Below are 17675 nucleotides of genomic sequence, written 5' to 3'. Positions count from 1 at the left end.
TGTGACTTACTTCAGAGTAGTGATACACCTCTATAGTTCTTACAGTCTCTTGTGTTTCCTTTCTTGTATGTAGGTATAATTACCGCATTTGTTTATTTTCTGGGTATTACTTTTCTCTTCCATATTAGGTTATATATGTATAACAATTTTTCTTTTGCTTTTACTCCTATATATTTCATTAATTTCTGGTGCTACTTCATCGCTTCCTGGTGCTTTTCCAATCTCTATCTTTCTTATTGCTTCTTCCAGTTCTTTTTTTTCTATAGTTTCTGGATTTTTCGTGTTTCTCATGGATATTCTCTTGTTGTGGCTTTCCTTCTCCATTGTATTCGCTTGATTTCCATTCAGTATCAGCTGGAAATGTTCCCTCCATCTTTCCATTATTGTCTTATTGTCGTTTATTATTGTTCCTTTCTTGTTCATTATTTGTTTCAGTTTCGTTTCTTTGTTGCTTTTTCAGTGTTCTGTAAAATAATTTTACGTTTTCTGTGCTGTTTTCTTTCATTTTTCTCCGAATTGTTCCCAACTTTTCTTTTTCTCTTTCTTAACTATCTCTTTAACTTTTGTTCTTGTCTCTTAAAATTTTCATATTTCTGTTGTGTTTTGTCTTGTATGTATTCTTTCCATGATTTCTTCTTTTCTTTTATTTCTCTTTTCACTTCATCGTTCTACCAAGATGTTCGTTTCCCTCTGTTGTTATTTCTTGTAGTTCCACATATTGATTTAAAATTTATAACATGTTACATAAAATTTCATTTTTAAAAATGTCACAGGAAAGTAGCAAATAACCTTCGGGTGGATGCGACTGTTCTTTGAATAATAAAACAAAAGATTTGTCAGATTTTATTTATGCCAATGTGTGAAATACATGGTAAGCAATAGAAATCTCAGTGTGAAAACTTAGGAACTCTCTGGTGAAAAAATAAATGTCTTTATTTAAATATCTTATATATAACTAATATATATATATATATATATATATATATATATATATATATATATATATATATATATATTGTAAAGACTACGACCGTCAATATATATGTAGAGAACTGATGGAGCTTTAGAAGTATAAAGCGAAACGTCTTCGATAAACTTATGAAGTAGTTGACTTCTTTTTTTATTTGCCAACCTGAATGACCGATTAAACCTCTGAATTCACTAGTTAAATACTTTAGAAATATATATAATATATATATATATATACATATATATATATATATATATATATATATATATATATATATATATATATATATATATATATATATATATATACATGAAATTACGCTATTTATTAAGTAATTCTTGAATTTCATTTAAAGTTTTTCCTTTTGTTTCTGGTAGTAATAGATATAAAACAATAAAAGCCAATAGAGAAACTACACTGTGAGCTATCATACAGCTAAAAGTTCCAAATGCTTCTGAAAGCAAAGGGAAACAAAAATTAATTATTGTTATTAAAATACCATCAAGAACTAGAACCAGAGCTGTGCCAATAGATCTGAAGTCATGTGGAAATAGTTCTCCAATAATACATATAGGGATAGGGCCTAAACCTAATCCATAGCAGATAATAAATAATATGACAAATAAAACCGGTAACCACCGTATTTCTGCTATAAAAGAAATATTTATATGTTTAAAATAAAATGAAATACCCATTGCGAACATAAATACTGAACAGCCAAATGAGGAAAATAATAATAAAGATCTTTGTCCTAGTTTTTCAATGACATATGCTGCTACAACGTAAGTTAGCATTTGTGCTGATCCTACTATAATTCCAACGTTATTACCAGATATATTGGCACCAGTTTCATTAAATATTAGACCCAAGAACGCTATAATGATTGAGATACCAGAAGCCTGTTGACCTATGCATAAAGTAATTGATATAAAAAAGGCTTTAACCCCTGCACGTGCTTTAAATAAATCTACTATACTAAGATTCTTTCTTTTTAAATCAGACTCAACAGTTTTTTGTAACGATAAGTATTCTGTTTCTATTTCTCGATGACTTCTGTTACGCCGTAAACTCTCAAGGGCTCTTATAGCTTCTACTTTTTCACCTTTAGAAATTAAGTAAATAGGTGATTCGATTACGAATACGTGAATTATAATATGAACTAAAGTTGGAAAAGCAGATATTAATGTAAACATCTTTATACTTAAAAAAGAACCGAACACATACATTAAAAGCATTCCAACAACTACAGATAATCCTACAAAACAACCTATTACTCCTCTATTAGAAGTATCTGCTACTTCTCCACAATATATAGGCACACTTATGGAAATTCCACTTAATCCCAACCCTACGATCAACAAGCATACGTAGTACACATAAATATGCCTGGCAAAAGCAATTACAATCTGTGCAACCAATAAAATTACTGCTCCACCCAGCATAAGTTTTTTTCTCCCAAAAGCTTGGGACAGCTTTGCCATTGCGATAAAGGATAAAAATGTTGCAATTTGGGGAACAGTAGCTAACAAAGATATATCCATCGTTGTGATTGGCGAACCAAGAGGATTTTCTTCGGTACTGTTAGATGTTAGCTTATTGATTACTGGAGACGTCCAAGCCAACATACCTCCAACAGAAACTAATAACAAGTTTGCTGAAAATTAAATAAAAAGTATTAATATATTTAAACAACATAAAAAGCTACAGATTCTAAAGCAATTATTTAAATAAACTGATTGTCAAAAGTTACAGAGTTATCTATAAAATGTGCTTAATTTTTTTTCTAATATCAATGGACAATACTAGAGAATGTGTTTTATGTTAAAAATCTACTATTACCGCAAAATTTTGTAAATAATGGTTCATCTGTTGGCCAGTGTTTCTGTTTCACAGTATTATTTAACTTTGGGCCATTAATTAGTGTTTTTACACAATTTTCAATAATCTCCAATATTTCTTGTGATGTACCCTTACCTATATAGGGCATACTTTTGTTTACTTCTTGGAAAAGGTCGTCTTTCTTTCTTAGTTCTATTCTCTTTGTCTCTCCGTTTAATTGGCGCTTTACGTTTGAGTTTTCTTTTTCGTCAGAGCATATCCAGGGCCGCATATCGCCCCTGGATATGCTCTGACTGTTTGATTAAAGATCTCTAGCGAATATTAGTGAAGATGTAGTCAACTTAATTTCTAGACCTATCTCAAGGACTTCTCCAAGTATAAAGTAGGCGTACATAGTGTTTTCATAATAGAATAATTATTCGTAATAGCAAAGTCGATTAAACGATCTCCTCTTTACTTTCTCAGACCAATACCGAACTTTCCCAATACATTATCTAGGGCTTCATTCTGTATAGTGTTGCCGACTGTTGCGTTAAAGTCACCACATATTAAGGTTAGCTGTTTACTTGAAATATTGGCAATTGTTGTTTCTAATTTTTCGTAGAATTCCTCGACTTTTATGTCGTCTGCTATGCTAGTTGGCGAATAAAATTGTATGAATAATAGCAAGCTACAAAAAATTAAGAGGTAATAGTAAATCCTTTCTGGACATGACACTAGTTTCAACGACATTTCTAAACAGGATCTTAAGCTGGACTGTTTTGGAAGAAGAATCGCTTAGCTTACACAAGTATGTGAGTTTTGAAATAGCTAGAAAAAGACAGAAACGTAAAAATGCGGATATCAATCAGGTTTTTGTCTATGCTTTTGGCTTGATTGGTCCGGGATGTGAGAATGTGCGTGAGTTAATTGAGGGTCTAAGTGATGCACAGGAGTTGGCTTGTGTAATATCAAATGAGAGGTATGAAAGAAAACAACCATACTCGTAAAACAAGCAGCTTGAAAATCTGAGGACAAATTGCATGAGAGTAAGAAGGGAGTGTAAGAGGTTAAGAAGAGTACAAGCAGGATATTTGAAAGAGAGTATAAATGAATTAATGCAGGAATGAGATAAGAAGATATAAGAAGGAAAGGTCGAGTAACCTACTGTAAGATCTCGAAAGGGATATCTGGGGACAGGGCTTTAAAATTGTCTGTACCGAATTAAAGGGGAAAAAGACAACCTATCCTCTGCCTGAAGATGAAAAACTCTGTTTAATACAGAAACTCTTTCCTCAGGTGGGTGGAGGATAGGCGTGAAAGGGTTATTGGTTTCGTAGATGCGGAATATTTTACTGAGTTGGAACTCGGCGAGGCTGTTGGACGGATGAAGATCTGAAAGGCCATAGATGGAGTCATGCCGGAGACAGTAAGATTCGCCGCACTAAGATACCCGCAGGTTTTCCTGAGATTGCTAAACAAACTGCTTAAACAACAATAGTTTCTAACAATGTTGAAAGAAGCTGAGGTTGTCCTTATCCGGAAAGGTAGAGGTGAAGAGGAAGAGGTACGATTTCGGCCAATTTGCCTTCTTAGTTCGATAGCTAAATTGTGCGAACAGCTTGTAAAAGGCCGTCTTGATCGAAAGCTAGAAAAGCATGCACTGAGCGACCGCCAATATGGTTTTAGGGCAAAAGGTCTACCATAGATGCGGTCAGAGAAATAACCTCTTTAGTTACGCAGGATACAAAGAGATGGGTGGCTCTTATCCTGCTTGACGTCAAGAATGCCTTTAATACACATCATGGGAGAAAATCATGTCCAGGCTGAGAAAATTGGGCGTTAGTGAGTACCTGGTACCAATGTAAGGTCCATAAGAGAAAAATATACCAGCATCGGTTTGTCGCAGGGTGTTCCACAGGGATCATTACTAGGTCCCATTCTCTGGATTGTTCTGTACGACGGGGTGTTGAAGCTACAAATGCCAAGTGAATGTACTCTTGTAGCTTATGCCGATGATCTCGTACTGGTTGCGAAGGCCATGGCTAATGCGACTAACACAGCCCTGCGTCGCATTAATAGGTGGATCAGAGAGAACAATTTACAGCTAGCGCCTCAGAAAACTGAGGTGTTAGTACTCAAAAGGAGCAGGGAAAAATCCTCTCTTCGCTTTATAGTGGTGTGGAGGTTGCACCGGTTAAATCGATTAAGTATCTGGGAGTCTGGTCATCGGAAGGACTAAGGTTCGGAGTACATATCGAAAAGATGGTAGAGAAGGCGAATTGAAATCTTGAGGCGTTGGTACGGCTGATGCTAAACATTGGAGACCCAGGTAGCACCAAAAGAAAGGTGTTAAATGGAGTTTTCCAGTCGGTGCTAACCTACGCTGCCCCTGTGTGATGTAGCGTACTAAACACTGCGAAATACGCTACTCTGATGAAGACTTCGCAAAGGCGAATGCTCCTCAGGGTATCTAGCGCATATAAGACAGTTTCAAATGAGGCTCTCTATATCATTGGAGCGGTGATACCGATCGTTTTGTTGTGCAAAGAGCTAGCGAGGGTATATGCGAGGAGAATGGATGTAAATATAGATGAAAATGAGAGAGAAAGAACGATAGTAGAGTGGCAGAGAGAATGGGCGAATGATAGCGGAAAGGCAAGGTGGACGGGGGAGCTTATTCCCGATCTGAGGCCGTGGTGGGAATGTAAGTTCAGGAATCTAGACTACTTGCTGACGCAGTTTCTGAGCGGACACAGTAGTTTTGACACCTTCACAAATAGAATAGGCAAATCTGCCTCGGCAGACTGTAATGTTTGTGGGTTACCGGACGCTCCCGCCCACAATTTTAACTACCAGAGATGGGCAAATGAAAGGAGAGATTTCGAGAGGCGAATGGGTTTCGGGCTAGATGAAAGAAACGTTGTAAACATAATGTTGAAAGGAGAGAAAAATTGGAGAGAAGTACATTGTCTGATTTCTGGGGTGATGAAGAAAAAGGAGCAGAAGGACGTAGGAGGAAATTGAGCCAGGGATTTGAAATTTATGATTAATATTATTTTTTAGTTTATGGCCTAACGCCTGAAACATGAAAAAAACTGTCGAGGGTAAAACAATATCGGTTTTAGACTGGTTGAAAACCACTTTCAGTCAGATCGCCTCGTGGGCGAATCCCCGAGATGCCGAGATTACAAAACAGTTGGAAGCGGAATTGGTTTCAGACCGTAGTTTTAAAACATTTACGCCGTGGTCACTGGACCTTAGAGACTCATGTTTTTATAACTACAAATAGATATCAAATATTATCAATAGAAATTAACACGGTGGAAAGGAACGCAGCAAAGCTCATTTAGTATTCGTTATCAAGTTTTTTAAAAGTACATTTTAGCACTTCTAGGAAATTCGTTGTAATTTTCATTAGGTATACTAGTTTATAAATATATATCAATAACATAAATATAAATAAATAAACATGTAAAGTCAATTATTTCATTTAATTTATTATATGCCGTTTACTGATTAGTTCACTGTTTTTGTTTTTAAAATTCAAAAAAATTAACCAAGTACTTGAATACATTAAAAAGGTTGACGATCACAAACATGAATCAGTCCTGACGTAACAAAGAAAATAATAAAACTAGGAATAGATAGAACCAAAATTATCAAACAAACTACAGTTTTATGTAGAAAAGATATTATAATACTGATAATAATGATAATGCATTGTAATGTCAGCACAGTTTGACGAACCCATCGACTAGGTACATCGGCAGTGCACAATTAAGTTTTTATTCGAATGCTTTTCGATAATAAGTCCTCTACAGCAAAGATATTAACTATTACTCCACTGCATCAACACACAAGAAGTTGGGATAGGTATAAAGGATTAAAGGTTATTTTATGCTTATCTTCTTCTTATGGTGCCGTGCACCTATAGTGCGTTGGCGAATTATCTTAAGGTCAGACGTCTGTCTTTTGCGGCATGCAAAAGTTCGCCAGTGTTAGTTACGCCTGTCCAGTTCTTTATATTTCTCAGCCACGACATTTGTTTGCGACCTACTCCTCTCTTGCCCTCAATCTTTCCTTGGATAATTAGTTGAGGGATTGCGTATTTTTCCCCTCTCAGGATGTGGCCCAGGTATCCAATCTTTCGTGCCTTGATCAAGCTGAGCAATTCTCTCTCAGTATTTGCTCTTCTTAGGACTTCCTCGTTTCTCACCCTATCTGTCCATGGTATGCGGAACATTCTTCGCAAGGTCCACATTTCGAAGGCTTCCAACTTGTTAATGGAAGATATTTTCAACGTCCATGTCTCCATGCCGTATAACAATATGGACCATACATAGCACTTAACCATTCTGTAACGGAGATTGAAGGAAAGATTGCGGTTACAAAGTAGCGGTTTAAATTTAAGAAAAGCTTGTCTTGCTTGTTCGGTACGGCATTTTATTTCTTGTTGAGGATCCCATTGGTCATTCACCATCATTCCCAAGTATTTGAATGTTTTCACTTGCTCGATTGGAGCATTATCTACGTGCAGTTGTACAGTGAAAAATGCGCCCTTTCTTATTGTCACGCATTTTGTTTTTCCAGCATTTATCTTCAGGCCATATGTTTTTCCTGTGGTGTTTATTTTATTTAGTATCAACTGCATATCATGTTCGTTATCTTTGATTATTGCGGTGTGGTCAGCGTAACGAATGTTATTTATCGGGTACCCGTTGACCTTTATACCACAATCAGTGCCTTCAAGTGCCTCTGCAAAAACATTCTTCACATAGAGGTTGAACAGCATAGTAGACAAAATACACCCCTGTCGCACCCCTCGTAAAATTTCGAATTCCTCTGTGTTTGTTGATTTGTTCAGCCTCACACGTGCCTTTTGATTCCAATAGAGATTCTGAATAACTCTTATATCTTTCTCATCGATATCAGCATTGTGTAGCATTTTTATTATTTCATCGTGTTTTACGGTGTCAAAAGCTTTTTCGTAGTCGAGGAATGTGATGACTATATCTTTTCGTTGGTCCATACAGTTTTGTACCAGGATATTCAAGCAGAATGATGCTTCGCGCGTCCCGAGTCCCTTCTTGAAACCAAATTGTGTCTCGCCGCTCAGCTCTTCTAGTTTTCTGAACAGTCTTGTGTGGAGTATGCGAAGAAATATTTTAAGTAAATGACTCATCAAGCTAATCAGTCTGTGGTCCTTGCACCTTGTCGCTCTTTGTGATTTAGGGGTCATTATGAAGGTTGAACAAAGCCAATCCGTTGGAATGTGACCGGTGTCATATATGGCGTTGAAGATTGTTACCAGAGTGTCGATGTTGTCATCATCCAACAGTTTTAGGACTTCCGTAGTAATGCCATCCGGTCCAGGGGCCTTGCCCAGTTTTGCTATTTTTATAGCGTACTCCACCTCGGCGCGAATAATCGGAGGACCGGACAAAGTTTCTGTAGATAGGTTAGTAGTTGGCAAATTTGGTCTGTTGTCTGCAAAGAGGGACGAAGCATAATCTGCCCAGATTTTGGCTAGTTCTTCCTGGGTATGTACGTAGTCGCCTTGATCATTTTTCAGGTTTGTCTCGTGGTGTTTCTTGTATATATTCGAAATTTCTTTAACCTTTTTGTGTAGTCCAAAGCTGTCCCCCTTTTCTTGTAGTGATTCTAATTCTTCACAACGCTCTTTCATCCAGATTTCCTTTGCGGTTTTAATTTTTGCTCTTATCGGACGTTGAGTTTCATTGTATTTACGTTGGTTCTGATTTATTTTGTACTGTCGGCGCTGCTCCATTAGCTCAAGTATCTCTCCGTCATCTTATAAATTGTAGTATCTTAGGAAATACTTCGAGTAAACTTAGGTTTAAGAAATATGACAGAAGTAGAAGGAATGGTTCCCGTCAAGTGAGAGGATTAGAGGTTAGCTTGACTGCTTATGTAGAAGCTTAGATCGTAGTCAGTTTTGTACTTTACAATTTAATAATCAAGTGCCAAACGCTAATTTAGAGCCTATTTGTTTTCTGCTCCTCGGTAACAACATAAATTGGCGACGAGGATGGGATGGTTAACATTTTGCAAATATTTATTTATTGTAACTGGGTAATTCCAGCAATAATCGACACAAGTCGGTGGGGTCACCCTCTCCGATTTGGCACACATGTTGAACTAGACAAAAAAAACATGATTGTCAAATTTTCAGACCTTAATATTCAAAATGGCGGCCGTGGCGCGCTATTGAAGTTTCACGCTTTTTATCAATTTTTTTTTTCGAGTTTCGCCGATTTTTTTAGTACAGTATAGTATAGCTAAAGTTTAGTATATCTAAATATGCTTAAACAAATATCCACTATACGTTTTCCAATGTAAAATTTCCTGCTGAACACGATCCCGGTGTCAGAATTGCCATATGACGTCATGTAAAGCCACAAAATGCGAAACAAAGCGCTTTTTTTTTGAAAAATTCATATCTCAAAAACATCCTCTTTAATTTTTTTCAAATTTTTACAAAAGACGCCTTAATACAAGTACTTTCGAATAAAAGTTGTCTCAGAAATCCTTTTTATATGTTTGAAGCCGCTGCGCCCTATAAAATTCCAAAAAACGCGATTTTCTCGCCTTTTTTAGCGCTTTTCCTTCGTTTTTCAGCTTCCAAATAACTTTTAGATGTTTTCTGACAACGAATTCGAATTCTACGGAAAATTTTACACAAAAAATGACTATTTTGAATTTATTTACCACCCATTTTACCGTTTTATAGGGGGCGACACAATATTAAACGCAGAATTACGCGCTGTAATCAATACATTTTGTGCGGTAGGATTTTATTATTATACATATTATAATATTTGTTCGTCTATATACACAAGGGTGTGTGTGTGTGTGTGTGTGTGTGTGCGTGTGTGTGTACATATATATATATATATATATATATATATATATATGTATATATTATGCTTATATATATTATCATAATTAAATAAATCACAAAAGCTGTTATAATTGTGATATAATATTACTTTATTGTAATACAATAATACTTTATTTGTCATTTTTCTGTTTTATAAAGAGAAAAAGGTACATTTTGTCCTGCCTAATTTTACTTGAAGGTGATCTTTATGTTCGCACCCAGTTACATCATTTAGAATATAATTATAAGGAACTGTCAGTTGTACATTTATAGCTGCCATGCACAAACATTCGGTTTGATTTCTGGTAAAATTGATATTCCAGCTTCCATATTTTCTTCAGAAAGTTTATCAATATATCCTATAACTGTGTGCGAACATAAAAATCACCTTCAAGTAAAATTAGGCAGGACAAAATGTAACTTTGGTCTCTTTATAAAACAGAAAAATGACAAATAAAGTATTATTATACTACAATAAAGTAATATTATATCACAATTATAACAGCTTTTGTGATTTATTTAATTATGATAATATATATATATATATATATATATATATATATATATATATATATATATATATATATATATATATATGTACACACACACACGCACACACACACACCCTTGTGTATATAGACGAACAAATATTATAATATGTATAATAATAAATCCTAGCGCAAAAAATGTATTGGTTACAGCGCGCAATTCTGCGTTTAATATTGTGTCGCCCCCTATAAAACGGTAAAATCGGTGGTAAATAAATTCAAAATAGTCACTTTTTGTATTAAATTTTCCGTAGAATTTGAATTCGTTGTCAGAAAACCTCTAAAAGTTATTTGGAAGCTGAAAAACGAAGGAAAAGCGCTAAAAAGGCGGGAAAATCGCGTTTTTTGGACTTTTATAGGGCGCAGCGGCTTCAAACATATAAAAAGGATTTCTGAGACAACTTTTATTCGAAAGTACTTGTATTAAGGCGTCTTTTGTAAAAATTTGAAAAAAAGTAAAGAGGGCGTTTTTGAGATATGAATTTTTCAAAAAAGCGCTTTGTTTCGCATTTTGTGGCTTTACATGACGTCATATGGCAATTTTGACACCGGGATCGTGTTCAGCGGAAAATTTTACATTGGAAAACATATAGTGGATATTTGTTTAAGCATATTTAGCTCGCTGTACTAAAAAAATCGGCGAAACACGAAAAAAAAAATGCGCGCCACGGCCGCCATTTTGAATATTAAGGTCTGAAAATTTGACAATCATGTTTTTTTTGTCTAGTTCAACATGTGTGTAAACTTTCAGCCAAATCGGAGAGGGTGACCCCACCGACTTGTGTCGATTATTGCTGGAATTACCCAACTGTAGATAGCACAAACCCTGACATCTATTCCATTAGCCTTTTACACTGGTACTAACGATGTTCCCCAGTTAGTATTAGGCACTTGCTGTATTACTTTTCTCTTTAACTACTTTCTCCTTAAATGCAAACGGTATCGGAACTGGTTTCCGAAAAATAGGTGTAGTTCCTTCTTCAATTTCTAATTTAATCTTTTCATATTTAAATATCATTGGCGACGAGTAAAACTTAGTAAATTCGAAATAATCGTTATTTTTAAGTGTTTTTGTGTCTGGAATATGTTATAAATCACTAGGAAATGGCCTCAACCCAAGAGCGGTGGGGAATATTTAATGCGGGGAATATTTCAGCCCTAGCAGGCTTTAAACAGGGCAATGATTTCGAAGTGTTCGAAGAAAGATTGGAGCAGTATTTATTGGCAAATTTAATTAAAGCTGATAGAAAGGTAGCCGTATTATTGACTCACTAAGGTTGAGAGCAGAAACACGGAGAGATCCGGTATTGTAATCCGATGTAAGAGGCAACATTCTGATTTTTGCAGAAAAAGGTTTGTAATAACCTCATAGTAATAATAATTAACTTATACTTTTTCTCTCTCTTTCTCTCAAATAGGTCGAAAATATTAATAAAAAAATTAAAATATTAAAAAAAAAAAAACTAAAAAACATCGATTTTTCCTACTTTCCTTGCTTCTAATCTTAAAACAATTCATTTTGGAGTAAATCAATTAAATAGATTTCGAATAATAATTTTGTAATTTAAATTTTCTAAAAAAATTCAAATTTTTTAAAATCTTGCATAACAAAAACTAGACCATAAGAAGTTGGTTATAAATAGAATTTAGAAGGCAAATTGCATAGTTTTGTCAATACTTATATACATCTCAACAGCATGAGTGCACACGTGCAAATCCAACAGGAAGAAAATTCAAACAATCCAGAACCCTATGATCAGAGAGGCTTTAAATATACCTAAAAACGTTCCATTAAGATACTTATTTAGGGATTCAGAGAAAAAGAGAATCCTGAGAACTATGGATTAAAAAGAACACGTGATTTTCAACGATCTCAGGAACCATCCGAGTAGACTACTGAGAGAGTTGACAGACTATGACGAAAACCAGAGGACAGTACATAGGCGGCGGCCTAGACAGCAGCTGGCAGAATACAGAGAAGACCGAGAAGAGCAATGAAGAAATGAGATACACACGCAATAGTCAAACGTATGCAGTACCAAAAGGCCAAAAAACCCTATACCTATCTTGAATCTTTGACATCTACCAGAGGCACAGTTTTTAATCCATTCAACAAATCTGACATGAAAGCCTACATTAATTAATTTGCCCAAAAGTATTTGGTGATCTACACGATTAAATGCTTTAGAAAAACCTGTGTATATTGTATCTACCTGTTTACGCTCTCCATTTGAAATAATATATCAGATTGATAGCAAACCAAGTTTGTTGCAGTAGATTTTTTGCTATGAAAACCATGTTGTGATTGAGATATTAAGCCTTTACATAACCAAGAAAGTTGTTTTGCTATAAGACAGTCGAAGAGCTCAGGGATTGTAGATTGTACACAAATGCTTATTGTAATGCTTCTAAAATAATTTGAAAAAAGGTTTATAGCATCAAGTCAACTAAGATATTTAGGATCTTGTCTACTTTATTACACAATCGATGTTGACAGTGTAGTACAAAAGCTAAAGAACTTTCTCAGTACTATAAATTTAGCAGAAATGTAGGATTTTTTAACAAAATTTGAACCTCCCTAGTGAACAAAAGTCATACACGTTCAACCATACAGAACAGATTTGAAGCATGGGAAATTTATGCATGTAAAAATGCCAGAAACATGATGTACTGGAATCATGTTTCCTGCATAAACTGGAAGATTTGATAGAATTTAAAAATGACAGGGGTGTAACTCGCTAAACTCATTGTACAAAATAATGTCCAACACCTTAAACAGCGGTTTAAGTACTTACGTGGAAGAACTCATTAGTGAAGAGGTTTCAGGCCAGTTTGGTCAGCAATTGATCAGAATTTTGTGCTACGTGAAATCTTAACAAATGAATTTATTATCAATGCCTTTTATCCCATTGTGAAAGTGAAATAAGCGTATAACAGCGTGCTAAGAGGTAAATTATATGAAGCCATGAATTAACTTCATTCCATTACAAGACTTGTAAAAACAACTATGAGTAAAGTGATTTGCAGAGTAAAAATACAAAGCAGCTTTTTTTAAAAATATCCAGTGACACAATAGGTAACCAATCTTTAGACTTTAATGAACTTGTCTTGTCGTGAGCATTTGACAAGTCCATTATCTAGAAATTCAAGGAAAAATATCAAGAAAGAGGTTACGGAAAAGTTAGGAAATTAAAGTAGCAAAATCTGTGGAACAAAATTTGAGCTGTAGCTTGAGACTTTTACTAATGTTGGAGGCAGAAATTATAGGAGACGTTGTCAAAGTATATTTCAGAACACACATAAATTTTTCTAATATATTAATCTTTAAATTTCATTTTTCTTTGTATAAAGCTGAAAATATTCTTTCTCACCTGTCAGAGTAGAGACATAAATCCGCCAGTTAAAGTTTCGCTTTTTCCAATTATGTGTAAAATTCTTTATGTTTATTTTGTTATCGATCTTTTCGTAAATATCCATTTTAAATCGTACGGTGTACCTATGTAGAAACTTTTGATTTGTATATATATATAAAAGAACAAATTGTGGTAGTTTGCTAAAATTTAAAAAAGCTAATCAGCACCAAGTCGTTAAATATGTATAACATTATTATCTGACAGGGTCGGCTTAATCATTTGATATTTTTGTATTGGAACAGGTATTTGTTTATCAATTACTGTTTTAATGGGAATATGACACAATTAAACTTTAAAATAAGGTTATTGACGTTTCAGTTTCCACTTCGGAAATCGTTCCCAAAATACAAACATTAATGTTTGTATTCACCTGGGATTCACATGGATAGAAAACTGATCTGCAAAAAACACATATTTTCCAAAAGAAAACAACTGGGCCATAGAATGAGAGACATATACTGGCTAATAGGAAAACAATCCCAGTTACCTAGTTAAAATAAATTAGTCCTATCCAAGGCGGTTTTAAAGCCAGAATGGACCTATGGAATAGAACTGCGGGGAACAGCGGCAAATTCTAGTATAGAAATTCTACACAGGTTCCAATTCAAAATGCTAAGCATGAATTTAAATATACCGTGGTATACCACCACCAAGTGAAAAGGTTAAAAGGAATACGGCCGGTTTGCGCTCGACCGTTTTGCGCCCTTACCTGAAATCGACCGCTTTGCAATTTTCATAATAGAAATATCTAACCACTATAGTTTCCTTAATCGGCCGATTTGCGGTCTCTTACAATATAATTTTAATTTTATTCTACAATAATAGTCTGGTGAACCTGCAATGAACAAACTAACATGTCAAATAAACAGAAACATCTTTTTCCTTTAGATCTGAAAAAAAAATGTCAAATCAAAACTAACAAAATTGTTAAATTTTTCTAATACTGTCGAACAACAGAGTGTTCTTTAAACTTTAATACATCTGTTTATAATCCTTCTACCTGGAAGTTAATTGTTTAGATATAATTAGTAACTAGAATTCCCATAATGAGAGATCGCTGGAACTAACTTTCCTTTCTACCTGATAATGCGAGCTGGTAACTACTTAAGTCATTAACAAAGGGTATGGTAACAGAAAAATTACCTGAAAATTCTACGTGATAATGACCATATTGATAGTCAATCATTTCTATTGCGTTCCTTGAGATAGTAGGATCAAGAATTATTGTGAATCAGTGTGAGTTAGTGTTTTAAAAATGGATGTGCAAATTATTGAAACTTCGAAGGGAAAACCATGTGCATTGTATAAAGGGTACAGTTTTCGTATGAAAAAAACAAATAAAGATGGTTCGGTTTTTTGGAGTTGTTTAAAAGAGAAAACTGAAAAATGTCGAGGCCACATAATTATGGATAATAATACAATAATTAAGAAGGCCGAACATCTGTGTAAGCCGAGTGTTGCAGCGACAGAAGTGAAGCAGTGTGTCTTCAATGCTCGAAAAAGAGCTAGGGAAGACAATAGTTATTTGCCGATGTCAAAAATATATCAAGATGAATTTCAAAGATTGTATAGTCAAGGACTGGATTTTGTGACAGACATCTCAAAATTCTCTTCAGTGAAAAGTGGTTTAAACGATTGTAGAATCCGTGCGCGTGGGCTGCTCACAGATCCAGCGGCAGCATCCGAAATAGTATTTCCAGAAGAAATTATTACAATGAGCGACAAAACGAAATTTTTATTTATCGACAAGACCACTCCCTCGTCGGGATACAGAATCTTGGTGTTTGCCAGCAACAAAGCTAGGGAGATTTAATAGTACGTCAGAGGAGACAAATACAATTCCAATGATATTTGCGTTACCTCCTAACAAAACCAAAGAGACATACGATATGTTATTTTCATCAATGAAAGAGAAACTACCAAATTGGAAACCATCTCTTATAAAACTGGATTTTGAACAGGCAGTGATTGGTGCCTTAGAAAATTATTTTCCCAAAGCCAAAATTTCTGGTTGTAATTTTCATTTCAATCAATGTATATGGAAAAATATTCAAAATATTGGACTTGTTTCTGAATACACTGACAAGGAAGAGATACGTTTGCACATAAGAATGTGTGCTGCGTTAGCGTATCTACCCATAGAAGATATCGATGATGGCAGGTTATGCATTCAAGAAACCTCTCCTATTTCTGAAAAAATGGAACAGTTTTATGACTACTTTGTCAAACAATGGTTAGAAAATACTCACATTACCAAGGAAATGTGGAATTGCCATGATCAAAGACATCGCAGTAATAACGTTTTAGAAGGTTGGAATGATCGTCTGAATACATTAATAAGACCACATCCCAATGAAAAAAAAAAAAAACAAATCTGTAAAATAAATTTGTGAGATTTTTTGTGTTTTTCGCTTTTTATTCCTAGGAAGGTAACAACCTTTTTGTCCTCTCTTGTTTCTACGTATATTAATATTGGTCTGATGACTGTTTTGTAAATTCTGCCTTTCGTTTTTCGTAACCTTCGTAAATTTTACGAGCTGGATTTTGATTGAATTGTCTTAATTGGCGCCAGTGTCGAGAAGGAAAAAAAGCCTTCGCCTAGTTGCACGCAAACGGAAGAATATAATTGATCATTAATTATCTGCACTAAAATCGGAAAACAAATCAAACGCAAGGTTTTAAGTTACAATTTTTATTAATTTTCTTTTATTTCCTTTATCTTCTTAATGTTTTAGGTTTAATTTCTTAATTCTAAAATACATTCGAGATCGGAAGTACAGATGTTTGATTTTGAAGTTACATTCAATGTTCTCCAATAAGTCAATTAGTCATTGTAAATAATTTTTTCATGACTTTGGGCCTTTGCAGTCATTTTAGCTGTCTTTTAATAAATATCTTATCTACTCCTGACTTCATTTCTGTTAATTCATTAACCTGCTCAAGTAAGGCTTTGTTCTCGACACGTAACTTTTGAAGTGCAAGATCTTGTGCAGGTTCCATATCTGTATTTATTCTAAAAACAAAAATCGTATTTTTAATCTACTATCTATACATATTCCATAAAGTTGAGACTATGATGTTTTCATTCCGACGACTGATCACAGCATATTATAGAACATTTTACATAACCGACTGATTATATAGTTTCAGGTAAATCAGTTTTGAGTTCTTGAGACACTGAGTCCACACCTGGTTCTCCAGCTGTAGAAATAAAAAATAAATGTTAAGATATTACTTTTATGTCATAATACTTAGTGTTTCTACCAGAAGATGTAGAATAAAATAATGTTTACCTAGATTGTGTAATTATTTGTTCCACAATCCTCTTTAATTCCCTTTTGGAAAACCTTTCCTGCCTTTTAAGTTGATTTATGGATAAGATTTGTGATTGGGGTAGATGAAGAGAAGGCACCGCATCACCGCAAGAAACTACAAGAAGAATATACCAAAGCTGGCCTACATATTAACCTCGCGAAAACAGAGTACCTATCTACAAGTGAAGAAGACATAGAAGATCTACAGATTGATGACAACGTAACAATCAAAGGAAAGGATAAATTCAAATACTTGGGGTTTATAATCACAAAAAAGGCAACAAAAGAGGAAGAAATTACACAAAGATTAGGGCAAACAAGAACAGCAATCCGACAGCTTAATTCAGTATGGTGGGATAGACATCTAAATATGAAGACAAAAACACAGATTTATAAAACATTAGTGCCAAGTATTATGACATATGGGGCTGAAAATTGGATCATAAACAAGAAAAACAGCAGTAAGATAGTAGCAACAGAGACGGAATGCCTGCCAAGAAAGATGCTGCAGAGTAACAAGAATGGATAGGAGAAGTAATGACGAAATAAAGCAAAGAACATCAATAGAAATAGACATTCTAACATACGAGCATCTCGTATATAGAACAAAAAGACTAATGGATAGATGGATAGATACGATAGATGGAAAAAGAGAATAACCGAATGGAGCCCCATAGGAAGGAGGAAAAGAGGACGACCCCGAAAATC

General features: G+C 34.6%; 1 protein-coding gene across 1 annotated transcript; it reads right to left on the bottom strand.

Annotated features, from left to right (window-relative positions):
* Positions 1–825: 825 nt before the first annotated feature.
* LOC140442033 (facilitated trehalose transporter Tret1-2 homolog) lies at positions 826–13792 on the bottom strand. Its single transcript, XM_072533071.1, has 2 exons — positions 13612–13792; positions 826–2624 (listed from the first exon to the last, which is right to left on the bottom strand). Exons 1-2 carry the CDS (start codon positions 13715–13717, stop codon positions 1291–1293), a joined length of 1440 nt encoding a protein of 479 aa, XP_072389172.1. The 5' UTR covers positions 13718–13792; the 3' UTR covers positions 826–1290.
* Positions 13793–17675: the final 3883 nt, after the last annotated feature.

Source organism: Diabrotica undecimpunctata, chromosome 5 (assembly GCF_040954645.1).
Source record: "Diabrotica undecimpunctata isolate CICGRU chromosome 5, icDiaUnde3, whole genome shotgun sequence".
In the NCBI taxonomy this organism is placed as follows: Eukaryota; Metazoa; Arthropoda; class Insecta; order Coleoptera; family Chrysomelidae; genus Diabrotica; species Diabrotica undecimpunctata.
Note: the sequence above shows the minus strand (reverse complement) of the source record. Positions and strands in the feature narration are given on the sequence as shown.